Genomic DNA, 21,886 nt, shown 5'->3' on the forward strand with positions numbered 1-21,886 from the left:
GCCATCATGGTGCAGGGTCTGGACACTTGGGACTGATTCCAGAGTCTCCTATCACCTTGGTTGCTTTTGGGGAGAATATCCTAGGAGCGGGGGCTCCCAAGAGCTCTCGGTCCAGCAATCCCAAGGCCGCAGCTCCCGGGCGGGGGAAGGGGGACAGGAGACGGGGGAGTGTGGTCTTGCCTGAGCACCTTGGGGCCTTACCTCACCTTCGTTTCCTCCGTGCTTTTGTAGACAACTGTGCTCCGGTACCGTTTTGCCGGCACCAGGCTGCTTCTAGACCCAGTAACAGCCGACCTGGGAATTACAGGGGCGAGAGCCAGGGCTTAGAGGAGGCCGCTTGGAGGGAACCAACCACGGTTTATCGAACACGTCCCCGCGGTTTGGAGATGGCCACTTTGACCTAACCTAACTTCTTCGAGGTAGGCATTGCTTCCTCTAATTTTAGGAAGGGAGGAAACCAATACTCAGAAAGTTTTAGTAGCATTCCCAAAGCTACCCAGATGAGATTTGAATTGACTTTGCCTAATTCTAAAACCATAACCTGTTCTCGCCTTCTTCCCACATCAAAGCGCTTCTATTTCTGCAGCAATTCCGCAGGTCGGCAGCCTTTGCCCAAACCGGAAATCACTTGTGAAACCAAGTGTGGGCTGTGCGCTAGCCAGCAAAAGTTTACAGAGTACCTACTATGAACTCCTAGTACTTCTGGGCTTTCCACGCCTTTTCCACTCCTACCTAATGCCATCCTCAAAACAGGGGAAAGGAGGAGATGCTGCTGAGAAGTTCACTGCACCTGTGAGGGTAGTGAGGCTCTAACTGGAACAGGACTTGTCTTAGTTCATGCAGTCTGTAAGTGGTGGTGCTGGGACTTGAACCGGGATCTCTTGCAACAAGATCCCACCCCCAAGGATCATGCAGGCCTGTGGGGCCTGTGACGGGGTGAGATCTGTAGGGTGGGGTGGCCAGATGTGGTCTGCTCCCCGGCCTCCCAGTTAAGCTCCCAGGAAGGGCATCAGTGCGGAAGCGCATGCTCTTAAACCCCTTCCCTCCCTTGCCGAATGCAGCGGTCTACCCGGCGCCAGCTCTGCACGCCTACCGCGGGCCCCGGGACCTCCAGCTCCTCCAACGTAGGGATTGGGCAACTCCAGCTCGGAGCCCCGCGCTGGCCACTGCCCCTCGAGGGGGCCGGAGTCGGAGCGGTGGGAGTCACCACAGAGGCTAGGAACCTGGGCTGGAATCTACATGCTGCTTTCGGCCCGACTGTGCCTGGTTGGACACAGCGGATGCCGGCCGGCTTCTCCGCGCGCTCCCGGGCGCACAGTGGCTGCTTGCCCGGCCTGGGCTTTTTGAAAATTTCCGGGGCCGCTCGGCGGCGCTGCGATTGGCCGCGTCCCGGTAACCTCTATGCAAATGAGGCCGCGCCACCTCCGCGCCGGCGGAGACCCACCGAGCTGGCGGGCAAGGAAGGGGCATTCGCGTTGGGGCTGGGCGGGCGCACCCAGAGCCGGGCAGGCAGGGATCCCGCGCAGCCATCCGGTGCCGGCGTGTCCCCCGCGCAAAGGGGACGCCTCACCAGCTTCGCCGCCCCCTCCCCCTGGCTCCCCTCCCCGCCCCTCCCCCCGCCTGCCTGTCCGCACCACCTTCCACCCAGATCGTCTCTAAAGGGAGTTCTTGGTTTCCTCCGATTTCTTATGAACCCAGGATGGGCAGCAAGGAAGATGCAGGCAAGGGGTGTCCGGCGGCCGGCGGCGTCTCCAGCTTCACCATTCAGTCCATCCTGGGCGGGGGCCCCTCGGAGGTGCCACGAGAGCCCACCGGCTGGCCGGCCAGGAAGCGCAGCCTGTCCGTGTCCTCGGAGGAGGAGGAGCCGGATGACGGCTGGAAGGCACCTTCCTGCTTCTGCCCAGACCCGCACGGTCCCAAGGAGCCGGGCCCCAAGCATCACCCCCCCATCCCCTTTCCTTGCCTGGGTAAGGATCGCACGCCGCCGGGCCGGCCGCGAGCAAGCTCTAGGGGAGGGAAGCTGTGCCGGGGTGCAGGGCCCCTCTGGCCAGAGCCCCTGCGCCCGGGGTCCAGGGAGGAGGGGACGGGACACGCGCGCGATGTTGTCGCCTCCTCCCGGAGGGAGCTCGGGAGATGACGGGAACGGTCTTGGATGAGGCTGGGTTGGGAAGGAGCGTCTACCACAGCGGGCCGGTACGGGGCGGGCCGCACCCACGGCTCTGCCCTCAACATCCCCTTTGTACAAGGGTCGGATACTTTCCGAACAAGAGGTCTAGAAGTCGGGTCCCCCGGTCCATCTGTCTCTCCCGCAATCTCTTCCAGCTTCTTTTTTTCTCCTCGCTTCCTCTCCCCGCCCCCCCTCGGCCTGATTACCACTCCAAGATGATTGACAATGGTGCCTTTCAGAGATGGTTCCTCTTCACAACACTGACGAAGGGGAGCCCCGCGTTAGTCCTTAGCGTGATTTCCGAACAAACGGCCTGTGAAATGATGCCTCCCGATAAAGCTCGGGGAACCCTTCCAGCTCAGTTATTACAAGGCAAAATCACCTTTTAAAGTGATGCTCGTGCCACCCCCTCCCCGTGGAGACTTGCTCCCCGTTGCCACTTGTCCTTTCTCGAAAGCTGGGGGGGGGGGGCGCGCACAGAGACCCCATACTCTGGAAGTCGCTGGGTCCCCCTGCCTTTTCAAAGCTAGGGTGCTGGGCTTCGGGTTCCAGCGAGAGGGAGAAGAGGAAGGCGTTGGGACCAAGGCTGCAGCCTCCTGCCATCCCCCTGGCCTCGGCCAGGACTGGGGGTCGCGGAGGCTCCCCGACTCCATGAGTCCCTATCTGTTCTCCCTCCCCAGGTACCCCCAAGGGCAGCGGAGGCCCGGGGCCGGCGAGCTCGGAGCACACGCCTTTCCTCTCCCCATCACACCCGGACTTTAAGGAAGAAAAAGAGCGGCTGCTGCCCGCGGGCTCGCCGTCGCCGGGGCCCGAGCGGCCGCGCGACGGCGGCGCCGAGCGGCAGGCGGGCGCCAAGAAGAAGACGCGCACGGTCTTCTCGCGCAGCCAGGTCTACCAGCTCGAGTCCACCTTCGACATGAAGCGCTACCTGAGCAGCTCGGAGCGCGCCTGCCTCGCCTCCAGCCTGCAGCTCACCGAGACGCAGGTCAAGACTTGGTTCCAGAACCGCCGCAACAAGTGGAAGCGGCAGCTCTCGGCCGAGCTGGAGGCGGCCAACATGGCGCACGCCTCGGCGCAGACTCTGGTGGGAATGCCGCTGGTGTTCCGGGACAGCTCGCTGCTGCGCGTGCCGGTGCCGCGCTCGCTCGCCTTCCCCGCGCCGCTCTACTACCCCGGCAGCAACCTCTCGGCCTTACCGCTCTACAACCTCTACAACAAGCTCGACTACTGAGCGGCCGCCGGCCCGCGCCGCGCTCTCCCCGCCGCCTCCAGCGGCGCCCCCCGCCCCCCCCCCCTCCCGGGGCTCCGGCGCGGGCCGGTGCGTTGCCAGGAATATTAAGAAATACACCATGTGTATTCATTATCTCTTATTTATGGCCTCTGCCCTACTTTTTGTTTTGATTGTTTCGGGTTATTTATCGGCATTTCTCCAGCCAGATCGCCTGCTTTCTAGCCAAAACAAACAAATACGCTTTGGAAACCATTTTGGAGGGGATGTTCTCGGGTGGCGGTGGGAAAGGGAGTTCCGATCAGATCTACACTGATTGGTAGGGGGAAAAAATCAGAAAAACACCAACAGAACCAGGTACACTCCTCTCCCCATACATACACCTCTATGTACCTACATGCACACACAGCCGGCCAAGCCAGCGGGGGCTTCGGACAATGATCTCAACGCCTCTTTTCGTTTTCCTCGTCCTGAGGATGGGCAGGAGGAGACTTCAGATCTGTAAATATTTTTAAAGAGGAAAAAAAATAATAAAACATTTTAAGCATCGTTGCTAATTTTGGTGAGATTGATTGCCCAGCGTGCTAACGGCGGCTTTTCTCGATTTTCGGTGGAGGCGTGCGGCAGTAGAGGTCTCGCTCGCCCCACGTGGCGGGTGGGACTGCGGTCACGGGTTAAAGGCGGGGACCTCGGCGCTGCCAAGGCCGCACGCGGGCTAGAGCTGCGCTGGCTTCCACTCCCTGGTGCCCAGAGACCTGCGGCAGGCTGAGGTGCACCTGGGCCGGAATCCAGCTCCGGAGCCCGGGCAGAGAGGGACAAAGGCGGGGAGCCTCACTGTTGAAGCGCTGCCTTCCCCGAACGAGCATCTTCCCCGCACTGGGAGCGCCGTGGGCTTAGCCGTGCGACCTGGCCCAGCCTGGGCTGCGCACCTCCTTCCAAGGGCGAAGGTCAGGTGGAAAGGCCGTGCCTGTACCAAGTGCAGAGCTGCTTCGCTCGTCCCCCAACCCGGCGCGACAGGCTTGCAACCGCGCACAGTTCCCGAGCGGGTGGCACAGTTGTGCGTGAGGCGCCGCGCGGGAACTGGACGCAGAGAGGCGGCTCTTCGGCTGAGGAGGGATCTTGAGGCTGGAGACTAGGCAAAGCAGGCGTGGGCCGCGAAGAAAGCGCGGGCTGCAAAGGCGCTTCCGCGCACATTGTTGTTGTTGTTGCATATTTTGCATTGTGCGTGGCTGAATGGCGGGGTCAAGGGCAAGCACGTGGCCAGTCGCGCTGAAAGGAACCTCGGCAGGGGGCCGGCGTGCCCACAGGCTTCCGCGCCCTAACACCTGCCCCTGGGAGCGCGCGGTACCCAGAGAACAGCAGCGCGAGTGTCATGCAAATCACAGAGTTTTGCAATGTTTGACGCGGCAGCCTGTTCCGAGGAAAACGTCGGAAAAGATGGCTGGAACTTAGAGGAGGAGGACGGTCCCGTGTCACGCGGGGGAGAACGCCCCTGGTCCTGCTGCCTCCGGTCCCGAGGTCCCCTTAGCCCGTTCAAGGGTGCTAGGAGTGCGCAGTGAGGAGTTCGGACCTTATGCTCTAGAAGGAAAACATTTGCGTGATGGACTTGTCTCTGAGCCAAGAGGCATAGAAATTATCAACATTTTATGGAAACGTAGAGGTTATCTGTAAACCGTCTGTGTGACTGCCGTGTTCTGTCTGAACTGCTTGGCCTCCTGTCCATTTTGAGGTCGTTGCTTTCTTATATAAGTTTTCATGAAAATTGCAGTCTCTTTCAAGATGACGTCAGAGGGATGTTATCCAAGAACACATCTGCAGATGCTAAGTTAGTCCTAGTGCACTTACTTCATTCCAGCAAGTTCAATTTGGTAAATGTATACTGAGCCCTAGAAGTTGCTGAGAACTAGGCTAAGTTTTGTATTGACAAAGAGAGAAAACAAAAGTGATACTGAATCTGTTTTCTTCTGACTTATTTGGTACATGTATTTTATTTATGCCAAAGAATTTTTTCTTTCCAGATGACCCACTTTAAATTATTCTTGTCCTTTAAAGTTGTTATTTGAATATTCCATGCAGAAACAACCAATTTGCTCAAGGAACTACTTGTATAAGAATATTTCATCCATCTCATTATTGTCTGCATTTCAATAGATTATGTTTTTGTCAAGAGATGATGGTTTTAATAGTATTGGGTCACTATATCCTCCTTACGCTTACTTCTCTTATAGGAAGTGGTTTTCTCCAGCCACTCTAGGCTCTTAATGGCATGGTGATTTCGCCCTTAAGATTTCAGGGATGACCCTTTTCCGGTTTATCACATAGTGGATATTTCAACCCTTTTACTAATTCAGAAATTAGCAGTCAAAGGTGATCCAACAGTGTAATTAGTTTCTAGGGATTCCCTGCTCCTACAGGTAACTGAGTGTTCACACACATACACAAACACACACACGCACACGACTTTGCATTTGGATTTAAAATGTTCAAGATTCCATTGTGGCCAGATCTCCTATCTCAAGGCTATCAATTCATTTGAATAATCAGCAGAATCATCAGCCTCCTTTTTAGGCTGTAAACTGGATTTTAAAGATTGACGTTTCTTAAAACTCGAATAGAGTCCGGCTGCAACTGTGTGCCCAGAGGGACCTGAATCATACACACACTGTATAATGAAATACTGTTAGATTCTATTAGCAGATAATTCATGTTCAGAATCTTGAAACTCTAATAGAATTAAATAAACAACTGGGAGAGGGAACCAAATAGAATTATTTGGAGATAAAATTATTTAGCCGAAGTTAGAATGGCAAGGCACTGCATTTTAAAATTCTTAACTTCATCATTAACTTCTTGAAAGAGAAAGTGTAGAGAACCGAGTATGAGGATTGGCATCGAGGGAGGGCAAGGATCTGTTCTTTTAGCGGTAATATCAACACAGTGGACAGAAGAGCGATCACTACGCGCATGCTCATTGTATCAAGAATCCTAAAGAGAAGTGCACCTGAGGGGGTAAAGACCAACAACACTTTCCTTTATTAACACACTTTTAAGGTTAAACCCTTTAACTCCAACAATTTCTTCCCACTTCATACAAAATCACATCATAAGACCCCCCCCCCCGCAAGAGGCAGTGAAAAAGAGGTTACAGAGTGGATTAAATTGAAAATTGTCATGAGTTTTTTATATTCAAGAATAACTGAGCCTCAGCATTCTAGTTATAAATTAAGAATTACTTTTCTTTCATAGAGATCAAGTAAGTTCCAGAAGCAACTTCTTGATTTTCCTATTTCTAGAGGAGTCTAGAAATAGATGAGGGGAGCAAACTCAGCCTGCAACTCTAGGGATTTTTGGGGGTAGGGAGGTAAATGGGGAGAAGCTTGTAGCTGTCATTTTAGGACCCTTTTTAAACATACAGAAGTTTTGAGCTTGAACACACTGCAGAGTAATTGTTTTCCAGTCTGTCCACCAGCTCCTTTGAGAGCAAGGACTGTCCGATTAATGCATCTTCCCAGAGGCTCTCACCAGGCCTGGTATTCAGTAGGTGCTCCATAAATGTTTGAAGAAAGATGGAACGGAGGGAGAAAGCATAGTATAAATAAGTATAAATAAGGATGGCTTTTTATTATATAGATCTTAAGACAATGGAAGATGTGAGATCCTGGTTCAGGGGTGGAAACACCAGGAAAATGAGAATAAATCAGAGCAAAGTAATGCAATTGATTAGAGCAAATATTTCCACTCCAATTTTTGTTTAACTTCATGGGCGTGTGCATGTCCAGTGAAAGGGAGAAATGCAGTATTGACCAAAACGGGGTTCTTGAGTCTGAGAGACTGAATTGGGAAGTGAGCCAGGGGTCAAACGGGGAAGAGCGTCTTTCCTGCCTACTATTCAGAAAAGCAGTCGGGCGTCGGCTCCAGGGAAACTACATTTCCCAGCGTGCCGCAAAAGGGCGGGAGAGAGCGTGGGCTCAGCCTGGGCGCGGGGCACTTCGGGAATTGTAGTTTCCACTCGGCCCTCACGAGGACCGGAGCCTCAGCAGTGTGCTAAAGGAAGCCCACGTGATCGGAAAAGCCGCGGTTTGCCTTTGAGCCGGAACAAGATGGCTGGGTTGACCGGCGCCGGGCCTCCGAGCGGACCAATTGGCTGCCTCGAGCAAGACGTTGGCGTTTGAAATTAGCCAATGGCAGTCATACGCTGGAGCTTCCTCTCCGCCTCTTCTCGCCCAGCCCGCGAGTACTCGGAGGAAAGCGAGGAGGTGGTGGCGGCGGCCAGCAGCGGCTAAGTTGCTTCGAAGGGAGTCCAAGGTAGCAGGGACGAGGCGACGGGACGCTGGGGCGGATTCTTGGGGGACAGCCCAGGTCCGGAGCCGGCAGAGCCATCCAGGGGAACCCGTTTGGCTTCCATCCCTCTCGCTTTATTTTAGGAGCGTCCAGGGCGGTAGGCCCGGCGGAGGGGCCGGGGTGCGGGAGCCCGTGGAGGGTTAGGGGTGCCCTGGCGCGGGCGGGGCAAGTTGGGGCGCCTGGTAGGGGCGGCGGCGGCGGCGGTGGGGGGGGGGGGAGTCCCGATTGCGGCGGGCGCGCTGGTGCTGCGCAGGCGCAGACTCCCGGTCGCCGACGTTCTCTAGGTCCCTCCCCCCGCAAGACAGCCGCCCCCCCCGCGCGTAAGGAACTCCCTGTCCGTGAAGCCCCCTTAAATGCTCGGCCTGCCGTCAGCCCAACACCCCAACCTGGACCCTTGGGGACTGACTGGTCGCTTGTTCCGTAGATGACCGGTTCTAACGAGTTCAAACTGAACCAGCCACCCGAGGACGGCATCTCCTCGGTGAAGTTCAGCCCCAACACCTCCCAGTTCCTCCTGGTCTCCTCCTGGGACACGTCCGTGCGCCTCTACGACGTGCCGGCCAACTCCATGCGGCTCAAGTACCAGCACACCGGCGCCGTCCTGGACTGTGCCTTCTACGTAGGTGTCCCCAGTTCGCGCACCTGCCCGCTTTGTTTCAGGATGTCCTGTGTTGGGAGCGTCCTTCCACTAGTGTGGGGTAGAAGCTTCTGTCGGTGGTGGTTTGGATGGCACTTCAGATTTTCCCGAACACTGGTCTCGAGACAAATACAGTTTGGGGAGTGGGGTGGGGTTATGCAGATGTCTAGATGTCAAAAAGAGTAACCTTGCAAACTTTGTGGATATATGACACTTGTATTTGAAATTTGCAACAAGACGGTAAAATTTGGTTGCCCTTACCAAAACGAAGGTTGGTTGGTTGTTTGTTTTTTAAAGCTAGGACATAGGAATACCTATGTGCTCTCAGCCAATGTGGTGAATAATCCTTCCTTAATTTGCTGATGTTAATGTTGGTGACCAGTTGCTGTATTTTGTGTGTGTGTGTATGTGTGTGCGTGTGTGAGTGAGCCCAGTGTACATCATCTTGAGCATAATGTGAACAGTTGGCTGTAGAAACAGGAATTTTGAAATTCTTTATAAGCATCTGTAACTTTTGAATGACTTGAAACTTTTGTTTTGTAGGATCCAACACATGCTTGGAGTGGAGGATTAGACCATCAGTTGAAAATGCATGATTTGAACACTGATCAAGGTAATATGCCACATTTTTACCGGTTTATTGTTTTCTCAGCTAGGGTACTGAAGTGTAAATGTTGATTTAGGAAGAGTGGTTCCTGAATTGCTTAGTTCCCAAGTTGTTTACAAGTAAAAGTGGCTTAAGTTTAGAACTTTTTGTTTAAATGATAACCGTTCAGTTACTGAGCACAAAATACTATCCATGTACTTTTTCAGTAAATTCATTTCCATTTAGATCACCACTCTAGGTGTTTACACGAAGTTACCCTTAAGTGTTCGACCTTTACCTGTCCTCAGAAGTGGACTGGATGCCATAGTAATCTACTGCTCATCAAAATTTTCCAGGACAGTGCTGATGTTTTAGTGTTCTCTTTTCAGAAGCTTATTTAGTTCAGACTGAAGGATGATAGGTTTTTAAAAATCTGATGTTATAAAATAGCCAGTCCTGTCCAGCTGCTGTATTAATTCTGCTTGTGTGATGATTTAGCGTAGAATATGCTTCAGTTGCATTTATTGAATGAATAAGAAGATGACACTTTTTTTTTTTTTTTTTTTCACTTAATTTCTTCGAGGCCCGGATAGGAAATGTCTTAACCAATTTTTTATGGTGACTTTGGAGCAGAGCAGAAATGGAATGGAACTCAAATGCATAGAACCTCTTGGAGCATTAAAAAGATGTTTTCTGTATATGCATACATTAGCTATAGATGTGCTTGGAGCAGTTGGCAAGGCACGAAGATAGGACTAGCTGAGGGTGAGCTGGACAGTGGGAGGATGGAAAAAAGGTGAACACAATATTTTGTCAAAAAATAACTCAGAAGAGGTTGTTTCAGGAAAGTCACTTTGTCATGTAATTTAGAACTGCATAACTGTTTGGTTTTGTTAGCTTATTTTGTATAGTAAGTTAGCTTGTGGGTTTGGGTCCTATTTATTAGAAAATTTAGGAGGGAAAAAAAACACAGAAATACAAAGATTTTTGATATGGAGACCATAGTTAAGGGAATTAGCTGTTTATTCTCAGGAGGTCATTGTTGAACTACATGAGGTCTTCTTTTTTCTCGTTTAAGTGATACAGAGGGAACACAAGCAGGGGGACTGGGAGAGGGAGAGGTAGGCTTCCCACTGAGCAGGGAGCCCCATGTGCGGCCCCATCCCGGAACCCTGGGATCATGATCTGAGCTGAAGGCAGACATGTAATGACTGAGCCACCCAGGCGCCCCTTAAGTGATATATTTTTTAAATAGGTAGTTTTCCTGTTTGAGGATCAGGACCACATACTGTTCTTTGTCATACCCTTAGCACATGACATAGATTTGGCACATACTAGACATTTAGGAAATGTTCGTTGAATGAATGGATGAGATAGTGTGAAGAGTTGAAATTGAAAGGAAAGAAACTGCCTTTTGGAAATCTGACCCTCCGTGAAAACCAAGTGAACTTGTCTTGAGATTCTTCCGCCTTCCTTATCCCCCAGCTTTCAGATACCTTGTAAGACCGCGTAAACAAGTTTCTTATAAACATTGGCTTTAATGCAATAAATTTTATCCAGATCCAGAAGACCAGAGTTCTCTACTCATTGTTTCATTCAGCAGGTATTCGAGTGCCTACCATGTATCAGAACCTGTGGTAGATAAAGTCAGAACTATAGAGTTGAATAAGGCTTCTGATTTTAAGGAATCTAGAATCATGGTAAGGAAAAAAAACCAGATATGCCACCAATTTAATATAATGTGAGATTCAGGTCAGCCTTTGGTAGGAACCATGTTAGTGAATCAGACTATGCGTTGTAAGGTGAACAGAGAGGGATGGGTGAGGGTTTGTAGTCATGGAGAAATTTTTTTGTATGCAGGCATTTTCATTGAGTTGGTGGAAGCAGATTCATTACAGTTTAATGAGTGTTTCCTTCTATTGTTCACTTGAGGAATCTTTGTTTAGTGGAGGTAATGAAGCTGGGTGATTTTTTTTTTTTTTTTTTTTCTTTTCCCTCTTGTAGAAAATCTCGTCGGAACCCATGATGCCCCTATCAGATGTGTTGAATATTGCCCAGAAGTGAATGTGATGGTGACAGGGAGTTGGGATCAGACAGTTAAACTGTGGGATCCCAGAACTCCTTGTAATGCAGGGACCTTCTCTCAGCCCGAAAAGGTAGGCTCTTGACATTCAGAATAGGAATTTTAACCTTTGGGGTGATTTGATTTGATACACGGTTGGTGAATATGGTGTTGAATTTGAAGGTTAATTAAGAGTTGATGAGGGGTGCCCTGCTGGCTCAGTCGGTAGAGAACATGACTCTTGATTTGGGGATTATGAGTTTGAGCCCCACATGGATGAGGCCTAGAGATTAGTTTTAAGAAGTTGATTTTTTTTTTGAAGAGAGGGGTTGGATTTTGGTATTTGGGTCAACTTTTTTTTCTGTTCGTTGTCATCTCTGTACTGGATAGTAATAGCTTTTAAATAAACCGACTGCTCTGTATTGTTAATGCTTTAAATGCCAGGACGGAGAAGCAACTCCGTGCTTTTTCAGAGAAGTCATTTAGCAAAGACCGTTGGATTGCCTTAAACTGGGTTTGACGTGCCCAGACCAGGAAGTGGGACAGAGCATCACTCATTTTCACTTACCACCTGAGGTTTCATTTGAGTGGACTGTTAAGAGGGTGGAATGGGTTATCACTTGAAGTTAGTGAGAAAGCTGTTCTATATTCCCTGGGTTTTGCCATTTATTAATTTATTTTTAATGTTGGCAGATGTTGTTTGAAGAAAGCTTTTTAAAACCCAAACTTGGTGTTGTTGTAACCTTTTGATCTGTACAATGAAAGTGTAATTGAGCTTTGTTGCTGTATCCTCATCAGACTTTATCAGGTGGTAGTTAATTTTAAAGATTGATTGTTTTAGCAGTTTAAAGGTATCCTTCACTCCAGTCTATTTCCTTAGTGTAAATATACTATTCAGTTCCTGTTAGCCATCATTATATACTGTAGTGCATCCAAAGAGCCATTATTTCTGTCACATCACAGTCGAATCTACTCCTGGCAAGACCTTTGTTCAGAATAAAATAATTGCATTGTTTCTAGTTTTGATTTATGGTTTTATGTAACATGTTAAGAGCTGTGATAAATGGCTGACAGAATATCGTATAATGGACAGCCACACTGAATCAAGCTGCTTATTGGTTCAGCAAGGTTCATTATGTCACTTTTTTTAATACTTTCTTTGATAAATGTATACACCTAGTCACTGGCATGACAGTGGTTTCACATGATTTACGATCAGTGGGGGTAGAAGCCCTGTTAGAAGCTTGGGTGTCACCTGTATCGTGCAGATTTAGGATAAAATTCCCAACCTGATTGTACTGTTACAGATCGATCTCTTTCTGGATTCTGCGTTTTTTAAGTTTGCCATCTCACTGTCGTAGGTTAATTTCTGTTTTTCTGCAAACGCTGTGTTTTCCGGAATAAAGTGCAGTAGATCTTGCCTTTCTCGTATTTATATATGCTTATGGTGATCTACTGTTTGAATCTTCTTAATTCCTCGTATTTCCCTTAGTCAAATTAGTTGTTGAATTTTAAGGTCAGAAGTCTGAGACTCTTGGATTGTTGTATTGTTAAACCTAACTTGGTATTTTGGGGTGGTGGCATAGAGTTAACACATTAGTAATTATTAACCTTGTGGTTTAGTGACTGAATGTTAAAGAGATGTCTTAGCAGGCCATGGGCTCTCTTCATTTTTTAATAGTGATTCTTCAGGTTTTAAAATATTAAATCAGATAAAATTAGAGTTGGTTCTTAGTTGAAAGTAACAACCAGAGTACAATTTTATGCCTGAAGTCTAGATTTTTAAAAAAAAAATTATTTAACGTGATCAGGAAAATACATTTTGTCACCATTTTCATGAATTCGCTATTTGCATTTGACATGATTTGAAAGCAAACCACTTGAAATACTTGCAGGAAATTCTGTGATTTATTGTAAAGGAATTTTATGGAAATTAAAAAAAATACTGTAAAAAGGGCATTATATGGGGAAAATAAATGCATTTAAAGGAGAAAATGCTTTTTAAATTTTCGCTCAAGATTTTGTCTTGAGTGTTTAGTAGGATGTCAGGGAACAAGAATTTGCTTTGTCACATGCCAGACCACTGTCCTTGTCTTTTAATTTTGAGCACACGTGCCACCAACAGCAACTAAGGAGCTAATTAATGATGGCTCCTTCATTCTTCTTGGAAAGGCCTATTTATTCACTGTGACAGCTAGAAAATCAAGATTTTTAGAGTTACAACGGGAAATCTTTTTTTAAAGGGCAGTCATAGAAAAATAACTTTTGGAAAATTATTATTTTGTGAAAAGCTAGAAGCCTGTTGAGAGGTATCTTGAATTGTTATTATGGCTTTATTATCTCCTCTTTGAGTAGTTTTTACACTTTCGTGTTGTTAACTAAATGAAGCAGGAAGGCTGGAAAAATAGCTTAATAATTGAATTTGTTTTAGTAACCAAGAGAATTAAGTCTTCAAAAGTGTTTTTGCAGAATTAATTAGAATGTACATTGTGTGATCCATGGCTAAGTAGTAAGAATATTTCGGGTTGATGGTTTTGTGCACATTACCTGATTTATGTAACTGTAGCATTTAAAATTTAATAGCTGTGTTTGCAAACCTCATCAGCTAACTTTTTTACGGTTTCACAATTAGTGGACTTCTTTGGGGGACACAATGGCCTGTTCGGGCAAGTGGGTGGATTTTAGTAAGTTTTGGTCTTTCTTGGAAGGTGTACACCCTCTCAGTGTCTGGAGACCGGCTGATTGTGGGCACTGCAGGCCGCAGAGTGCTGGTGTGGGACTTACGGAACATGGGCTACGTGCAGCAGCGCCGGGAGTCCAGCCTCAAGTACCAGACTCGCTGCATCCGGGCATTTCCCAACAAGCAGGTACTGACCTGCCCACCCCCCCCCATTTGTGAATTTGAAAATAAGAGGATCTCATCTCATTGGTCACTGCCTTTTAAAGCTTTGCTTTTTCAAAAATGTTCTGAGGACTGATTTAGAATTTGCTGTAGTTACATTTCCAACAGCCCTGTGTTACAAAGCAGTGTGTTAACCCAGTTTCAGAGAAGATCTCGGTGTTCAGAGGGGTTAAGTAATCTACCAGTGGTTTGACTGGAGGCCTTCTGATTCCCTCGGTCCAGGATGCTTGACGGTGGACGGTAATCAGGGAGCAGTTTGCACGTATTTCAATTTACCAAACCAGTGAACTCAGATTTAAGTCTGGAAATACAGGGTTATGGAATTTGCTGTTCTCTTTTTTTTTTTGGCCTCTTTGTAACTCTGATACTAATAGAGTTCTTTAGCTGCTCTGACAGCAGAACTTGGATTTTTTTTTTTTCTTTTTTAAGAGAAGATGATAATCCTTACGCAATGACTACCTCTTGAAACACAGGGTGGGTTCCCCTCCCAGTCATCACTGCTGAATAAGACTGCCCTATTTATTAGTGAGCCCCTTTCCCCTGAAATCCTTAGAAGGTTGAAGGAGAGTTGGTGGTGGGATCAGCTGCTGTAAGAATTTTATGAGAGGAGACGTCATTAAAGACAGCAGATATCTTTGAAATCTTACGCTCTTCTTTAGTGGTTGATGAGCTGGATGCAATTATGTCAGTTATTCTCTTGGCCCTTTATCTCAAAGGGCTGGTACCTCAAATGGTGATCACAGTTCTTTTTCTGAGGAAATTGTGAATTTCCATTGAAGATAAAACATTGCAATTATGTGACTTTTTTAAAGATTTGACTATGTGATTATAAGATATCCTTGCATTTACAAATATTGTGTCTTAAATCTGAAACTTTGTTAGAACATGTTTCTAGTTGATGATGGAAGCTTAAGATTTCACTGATGTGTTTTTTTCTCCTTAAGTAGTTTTTCAGGAATAATTCTTTTTCATACCTTCAGAATTAAAAAAAAATAAGGTTCATATTTATCATATTTCTTAGTTTCTTTGACATATTGTCATTTCAAGGGAAGGTGAGAAAGGTTTGAAACAGTAAACCACTTTGAACATCGTTGAAAATCTGTGTTGTTTGTGTGTGAACTCAACTTGCTGTAGTTACATGCAAGAGGCAGAATGACTGAGGCGAAAGGCTGGTATTCTAGTGGATTTGGATCGTTGATAACCCCCCACCCCCTGAAGGACACACAGTTCTGTTTTGTTTTTTGTTTTTGTTTTTTTAAGATTTTATTTATTTATTTGACACAGAGAGAGATATAGCGAGAGAGGGAACACAAGCAGGGGGAGTGGGAGAGTGAGAAGCAGGCTTCCCACCGAGCAGGGAGCCTGATGTGGGGCTCGATCCTAGGACCCTGGAATCATGACCTGAGCTGAAGGCAGATGCTTAACTGAGCCACCCAGTCGCGCCCCAGGACACACAGTTCTTAAGAGTTGTTGGAGGTGAAGAGGCACAGAGTACAGCAGATTATATTCAAGCGATGGAACAAGTTTGAGTCCCGTCTGGACAAGAGAACAAACAAATGATACTGAAGCACTTCAAAATTCTTGTCTAGATGTGACAGAATTACTAGATGTGATGGCCTTATTTTTCTTTTTTTGTAGAACGGGTATACATGTTAAACTCTTGGCCCGGTCATAGCTGTGTTAGTGTAGTTTAAAACCTGTACCTGGTTAAAACCTGGCTGTACCTAGCTTTCATTTCTGAAATAATCCTTTTTAATGCGGATTGAAGTTTGGAATTAGTGCCTTGTTTTTGGGAGCTGGAGTCACCAGGTTTGTCCTTCTCTGGTTCCTTCTTGGCAGGGCTATGTATTGAGCTCCATAGAAGGCCGAGTGGCAGTTGAGTACTTGGACCCAAGCCCTGAGGTGCAGAAGAAGAAGTACGCCTTCAAGTGTCACAGACTGAAGGAGAACAACATCGAGCAGATCTACCCGGTCAATGCCATTTCCTTTCACAACATCCACAACACATTTGCTACAGGTATACAGTGTGGCATGTGCGCCCAACTCCCATCATTGCGATAACGATTTTGCTTTCTTTTATTTCCGTTAAATTAATGGTAGAGAGAGAAAGGGGGGAGGGGTAGAGGGAGGGGAAGGGGGCAGGAGAGAATCCTAAGCAGACCCACCACGGGGCTCAGTCTCCCAACCCTGAGATCATGACTTGAGCCAAAATCCGGAGTCAGACGCCCAACTGACTGAGCCACCCAGCGACCCGACAGTTTTGCTGCAATTGAACACTAGACAGTTAAACTTAGGCAGAGTTTTGAAAAAAATAAATTAGGCTTGATTTTTCAGATACTTAAGGAGTAAAAATTTTACATGATCTTCTGGGGAAAATGTAACTTCTGTGACCTTAGAAATTAACCATGAAGGGTAGTGTTTTTCTTTTCTGTACGTGGGTTTTGTTTTGTTTTGTTTTAAGGATTTTATTTATTTATTTGATAGCGATCACAAGTAGGCAGAGAGACAGGCACAGAGAGAGAGGGGGAAGCAGGCTCCCTGCTGAGCAGAGAGCCCGATGAGGGGCTCCATTCCAGGACCCTGAGATCATGACCTGAGCCGAAGGCAGAGGCTTAACCCACTGAGCCACCCAGGCGCCCCTGTATGGTTTTAAGAACCATTTTACCTCTTTTGAAATGACTTGCAGGTGGCTCGGATGGATTTGTCAACATTTGGGACCCATTTAACAAGAAGCGGCTGTGCCAGTTCCACCGGTACCCCACCAGCATTGCGTCCCTGGCCTTCAGTAACGACGGGACCACGCTCGCAATAGCATCGTCGTATATGTATGAAATGGATGACACAGAACATCCCGAAGATGGTATCTTCATTCGCCAAGTGACAGATGCAGAAACAAAACCCAAGTGAGTATGCTTCACCTGTGTTTGAGCCTTTTCTCGCTTTCAACCCAGGATTTATTAATTTTTCTAAATTCATGAATAGCATTGTTGATGCCTGCTCGATATTACAGCTGACTGTAGGGTTGGAGTTGATTTTATCTTGTTCTCCCAAGCTTTCAATATCCGTAGGTTGATAGACGTCTGATGGATAAAATTGTGCCTAGTTGTTTGGGAGAGAAGAATGTCAAACTCTCATTCTTCTTGAATAGGCACTATTATTTGAATCTCTGGAGTTATTACCAGCTCATTGCTTCAAAATTAAGTTGAGGAATTCAAGAATAATTTATTTTAGCAAATTCTGTTTAAGATATTTAAGAATTTGAACTGCCAAAAATCTTTCCTCTCCACAGAGGTTGTTTCTTTAATATTTACACAAAGCGAATGACCTTCAGGTCTTACTGAAAACCCAGAGTAATGTGGCCTTGCCTGGAATAGCAAATTTCCGTAGTTTTGAAATTTTCATAGCTGTCTTTGGCTTTTGGTTGTAACTGTTGACAGGGACGGAAGATTTACATTTTTTTGGTACCAGCAGGGCAAAGCTCTTTACTTAATTACCTGCACCAGGCCTGAGGGAAAACTGATACTTGGGCTCTTGTTAAACCGTAAAATACCTACCGCCCAGGGGTCTTTGTCCCTGTTCTCTGTCCCTCTCTACCCAGGCCTCAGTAAATACGGAATAACTGAACGTTTTCAGGATTCTTCTACTTGTCTGAGTTAAAATGGTTTAACACCCTTGCTGAATTGGTTGAGTCCCTAAAAGGGGGCAGAGTAGTAAATATTCAATTACATGCATACTTTTACAGGTTTGATTTTAGCAAAGACTTAGCATGTGAAGCCTGTTGGATAAAGGGCTGTGTTTGCTTATAATCTCTCACTTTTGTGTTTCTTGTCCTGGCCGGCCATTTTGATCTCATGCTGTTCTTTTTTCTTTTGAACTTGTAGGTCACCATGTACTTGACAAGATTTCATTTACTTAAGTGCCATGTTGATGATAATAAAACAATTCGTACCCCCCAATGGTGGATTTATTACTATTAACAAAGAAACCAGGGAAATATATTAATTTTAATATTATAAGAACCTGAAAATAATGGAAAAGAGGTTTTTATTGTTTTTTGTTTTTTTTTTTTTAAATGAACACTCTTAAGTGCATGAGATGGTTGATGGTTTGTTGCATTAAAGGTATTCTGGGCAAACGAAATTGGAGGGCAGTGACCGCACTTTTGAGAATCAGTTTTGACCTTGGTAATTTTTGTTTCCACTGTGGAAATACATGTTTGTAAATAAATATAGGTAATAAAAATCCTTTTGCATTCTTTCTGGACCTTAAATGGTGGAGGAACAGGCTCTTGAGCCATTTGTTTCTTTTGCTGGTTGTAGTTGCTAATTCGAAAGCTGCTTCAGACCGCCTCATGAGGAGGTTAATCTACAATTAAACAGTATTTCCTCTTGGCCGCCCATTATGTTCCGAAGCAGATGGGTCATCGTTTCCTGGGCTGTTCCACAAAGCAAGGTTAAGGTTAGACTCCTGGGAATCAGCTAGTTTTCAATCTTATTAGGGTGCAGAAGGAAAACTAATAAGAAAACCTCCTAACTTCATTTTGTGACTGTAAACAATTATTTATTAGCAAACAATTGATCCCAGAAGGGCAAATTGTTTGAGTCAGTAATGAGCTGAGAAAAGACAGAGCATATCTGTGTATTTGGAAAAATAATTGTAACGTAATTGCAGTACATTTAGACAGGCATCTATTTGGACCTGTTTCTATCTCTAAATGAATTTTTGGAAACATTAACGAGGTTTACATATTTCTCTGACATTTATATAGTTCTCATGTCCATTGCAGTTGCCCAGCCGCTGGTGATTAAGGTTAAAAAGAAAAAATTATAGTGAGAATGAGATTCACTTTAATGTAATGCCCTGAAGCAGAACACGAACTTAGCTTGGTCTATTCTAGCTAGTTCCAGATAGTATTTCTGTGGTCAGACTTCGGTGTTTTTAATTATATTATTTGCAAATGTATGTTTTTGAATGGGCCTTGGACCCTTACTGAAATTTACACATGACGTGTCTTTTTTTTTTTTTTTTTTGATACAGAGAAAGTCTTGCTTTTATTTTGTAAGCATTTCAGTGAAAACTTAGTGTTGAGTGTGAACCCATCTTTTGAAATGTATTTTCTTCATTGCAGGTCCACCTAACCATCTCGTGAAAGTGGTTTCTCTATGGCAAGCTTTGTTTTGCTTCCTACAAACACATACTCATCCCCTAAGGGATGCATTGTAGTCATTGTGGACACCTTATTTAGTATGTGGATTTCTCTGTTTTCTGTCTTAAAAAAACTTGTCTGTGTGCCCTTCCATGCTGACTTTGTGTAGGATGAGGAGTCTTTGTGTCCTCGGGTGATAGTCCGAAGAATTGTTTTTACCCCCAGGAAGCCCGGTTGCTGTCTCGGAGCAGCTTGAGCTCTTTTTGTAAAATAATCTAACCCTGTTATTGCCGTGCTGTCTAATAAATCAGAGATTCAGAACCCTTAAATGTTGGATGTTTTTAAATGTTGTAATTAATGTAATTTACTTCATAAAAAGGCTTCTGTAAAGCAAAACTCGTTTCATCAAGGGCCTGGTAGGGATGACATTTTACCTTTAAGTCCGCACGGCCTCGTTTAATTACGTCTGTTTTTGTGTACGTTGGGGATTCGGTCCTGGCTAAAGTGATCTGTTGGAGTTCTGCCATTTCCCTCGTGCCCTCTTGCTGGATCAGCAGGGGCCTTGAGCCAACTGTGTAGCTTCGCAGGGTGGGCACAGACAGGGTGGCAGCTGACGGGCACCCTTCAGCCTGACTCTCCTGCGCTGGTGCAGTAGGGGTCCTGTGGCTCCCACGTCCGTGGAGCGGGGCAGTCATCGTCCGCGCCTGCACAGAGCCGGGTGACGGACCGCCTGTACTTCTCCATCAAATGCGAAATCAAAGTGAAGCCCTCGGGACGGTAAATAATGTAACAGCCAGAGACTGACTGACGGCATTGGCGCTGAGCGTGATGATGTGCCTTTCAGTCCTAACCACTTGGTTGAGGACAAAGCATAAATTTAAAGCACCGTTTAACTGAAAGGGAATTACTGTGGTGTTGTAAAAGGTGACTCAAATTAAAGCAATGTTGGGGACCTGTTTTGAGTTCGTGGTGTGGGAGGGCTGTTTTTGTACTTCTGTCTGCATGTCCTCTCTTTCTCTTGAAACCGGACGTGTCTCAACCTGAAGGTGTCTCCTGGCCTCCCTTGTGGACCTGTTAACCTGCTTGCTCTCCTTCATGATTTGCCTGTTTAGGATTACAGCCACCTTTCCCCCCAGAGGACCCAGGGGTAAAAACCTTAGTGTTCTCCTTGATTTCCTTTGTCCATATCCTCTTCAGTGTTTTTAAGTGTCTTTTCTGATGATGATTCTTTCTACTGCCCCTCTCCCACTGCTACTCACCTGCCTGGGATGTGCAGCAGCCTTGGGGCTCTGCCCTGAGTTCTGCATCTGCTGGAACAGTGACTTTCAGACCTTTTTAGCTGTGATCCAAGTAGGAAATACATTTGAACTGAAGTCCAGAACACAGAGAGGTCAATCCAGTATGTGTCATAGAGACAAATTTCATAAAAGTATTCCTTGTTCTTTGTACCTATGATGTATCTGTTTGGTTTTTTCCTTTCTTTTTTTTTTTCTTTTTTCTTTTTTTTTTAAAGAAATGCTGGTTTTGGTCCCCTGAACTGATTTTATAACCCATGCCTTGCCACCTCTAATTTGAGAAGGCTGCTATGCCATGTAAGACTTTAAAAACAGTTGCTCTGTTTCTCATGCTGTGCTTGGGATTGTCCGGTGCACCCCACTGCTCATAGAAGTCCCTGAATCACTTTTACAAGAAGGTATGCGCCCAAGGCCTGCAGGTCACCCGGAAGCCACTGCTGACTGTCCAGGTGCTCTCGGAAGAATGGGGTGGCGCTGACCACAGGGGATTCTGACAAGTAGACGGATATGTGGGGGTAGCGGTACCTGGTTTGAGTTCTGTGAGAAACTTTAGGGTACATCCGCAGTTCCTCTGTTCTGGGGAAAATCCAGGCCCGATTGGACCAAGGCCAGACCCCGAAATTTGCCTGTGGCATTCAAGCCCTTTATTGTTTTGGTTCTGTTCTCTGTCGAAGAGGTGTGTCCTGAGTTGTTTTCCTCTGCATGAATCTCTTCGGTGAAAAAGGATGGCAAGGTCAAAGAAGATCTCTTCTCCAGGGGGAGGAGGCTTAGTGCACCTTATCCCACTAGGAGCTTGAACAATTCCACCAGTAGAGACAAGCCTGTTAACTTTGTTAAACCTGGTTTTCTCAAATGCCTTTGCCCCTAGCCTCTCCTCGATGCCCCATTCCCTTGTCCCCGCGCCCTCCACACCCCCCAGCCCTAACACTGGGCTTCTTACCATTTCCCGGAGAAAACAGGATTCTGGACTCGGAGTGCTGTTTGCTTTACTGTCGCTCAGATCATGCCGACCACCAGATTTCACAGCCCGCTTGGGCTTTTCCTTTTCCTAAATTGCTTTTTCAGTTTTATTTAGAATCTGCAAGTTCCTGTTCAAGATCCCCTTGGCCACAAACCCTTCCAGCCTTACTCTCCAGCTCACGAGAGTATATCCTTCCTCAAAGCTAGGATGGAGCTCCTCCTGTTTATATTGCCTTTAGCATATACTGCCTGGTATTTTAACATTTTTGTATGTACAGACCTTGCTCCCGTATTCCATTCCATCAGGGATTCCAGCAGGGGCCACATCTTTTTGTACACTCTGCCCTGTGAGCATTGGGCCGATTTGATATTGCTAGATGATAGAGGTGATCTCTTTTTCAAAAGCAATTTTCGGTATAATCTTGTTTTTTAAGATTGATTTATTTTAGAGAGACAGAGTGCAAACAGCAGGAGGGGCAGAGGGAGAGAGACTCTCCAGCAGACTCTCTGCTGAGCGCAGAGCCTGATGGCGGGGTTCAGTCTCACCACCCTGAGATCACGA

The 21,886-nt window shown here is 46.6% G+C and overlaps 2 protein-coding genes across 3 annotated transcripts; both read left to right on the plus strand.

Annotated features, from left to right (window-relative positions):
* Positions 1-235: 235 nt before the first annotated feature.
* Positions 236-3,913, plus strand: HMX2 (H6 family homeobox 2). Its single transcript, XM_046027431.1, has 3 exons — positions 236-419; positions 1,699-1,967; positions 2,848-3,913. Exons 2-3 carry the CDS (start codon positions 1,700-1,702, stop codon positions 3,396-3,398), a joined length of 819 nt encoding a protein of 272 aa, XP_045883387.1. The 5' UTR covers positions 236-419; position 1,699; the 3' UTR covers positions 3,399-3,913.
* Positions 3,914-7,553: 3,640 nt separating this feature from the next.
* On the plus strand, positions 7,554-19,398 carry BUB3 (BUB3 mitotic checkpoint protein). Of its 2 annotated transcripts, none has more exons than XM_046027881.1 (8): positions 7,554-7,700; positions 8,161-8,355; positions 8,917-8,986; positions 10,964-11,115; positions 13,730-13,888; positions 15,763-15,940; positions 16,610-16,826; positions 17,805-19,398. In XM_046027881.1, the coding sequence occupies exons 2-8, from the start codon at positions 8,161-8,163 to the stop codon at positions 17,818-17,820; spliced, it is 987 nt and encodes a 328-aa protein (XP_045883837.1). In that variant the 5' UTR covers positions 7,554-7,700; the 3' UTR covers positions 17,821-19,398. The 2 variants fall into 2 exon arrangements, with proteins under 2 accessions (XP_045883837.1, XP_045883838.1); XM_046027882.1 differs by having other exon boundaries at positions 19,052-19,398.
* The last annotated feature ends 2,488 nt before the right edge of the window (positions 19,399-21,886 follow it).

This window comes from Meles meles, chromosome 13, assembly GCF_922984935.1.
Source record: "Meles meles chromosome 13, mMelMel3.1 paternal haplotype, whole genome shotgun sequence".
NCBI classification, from domain to species: Eukaryota; Metazoa; Chordata; class Mammalia; order Carnivora; family Mustelidae; genus Meles; species Meles meles.

What these genes read in the sequence shown, in the direction of transcription:
- BUB3 (XM_046027881.1), top strand. Translation starts at nt 8,161, where the DNA reads ATGACCGGTTCTAACGAGTTCAAACTGAACCAGCCACCCGAGGACGGC. An exon ending in TGATTTGAACACTGATCAAG is followed by an intron (nt 8,987 to 10,963) that starts GTAATATGCCAC and finishes TCCCTCTTGTAG; the next exon opens with AAAATCTCGTCGGAACCCAT. An exon ending in GGGCATTTCCCAACAAGCAG is followed by an intron (nt 13,889 to 15,762) that starts GTACTGACCTGC and finishes CCTTCTTGGCAG; the next exon opens with GGCTATGTATTGAGCTCCAT.
- HMX2 (XM_046027431.1), top strand. Translation starts at nt 1,700, where the DNA reads ATGGGCAGCAAGGAAGATGCAGGCAAGGGGTGTCCGGCGGCCGGCGGC. An exon ending in CATCCCCTTTCCTTGCCTGG is followed by an intron (nt 1,968 to 2,847) that starts GTAAGGATCGCA and finishes CTCCCTCCCCAG; the next exon opens with GTACCCCCAAGGGCAGCGGA.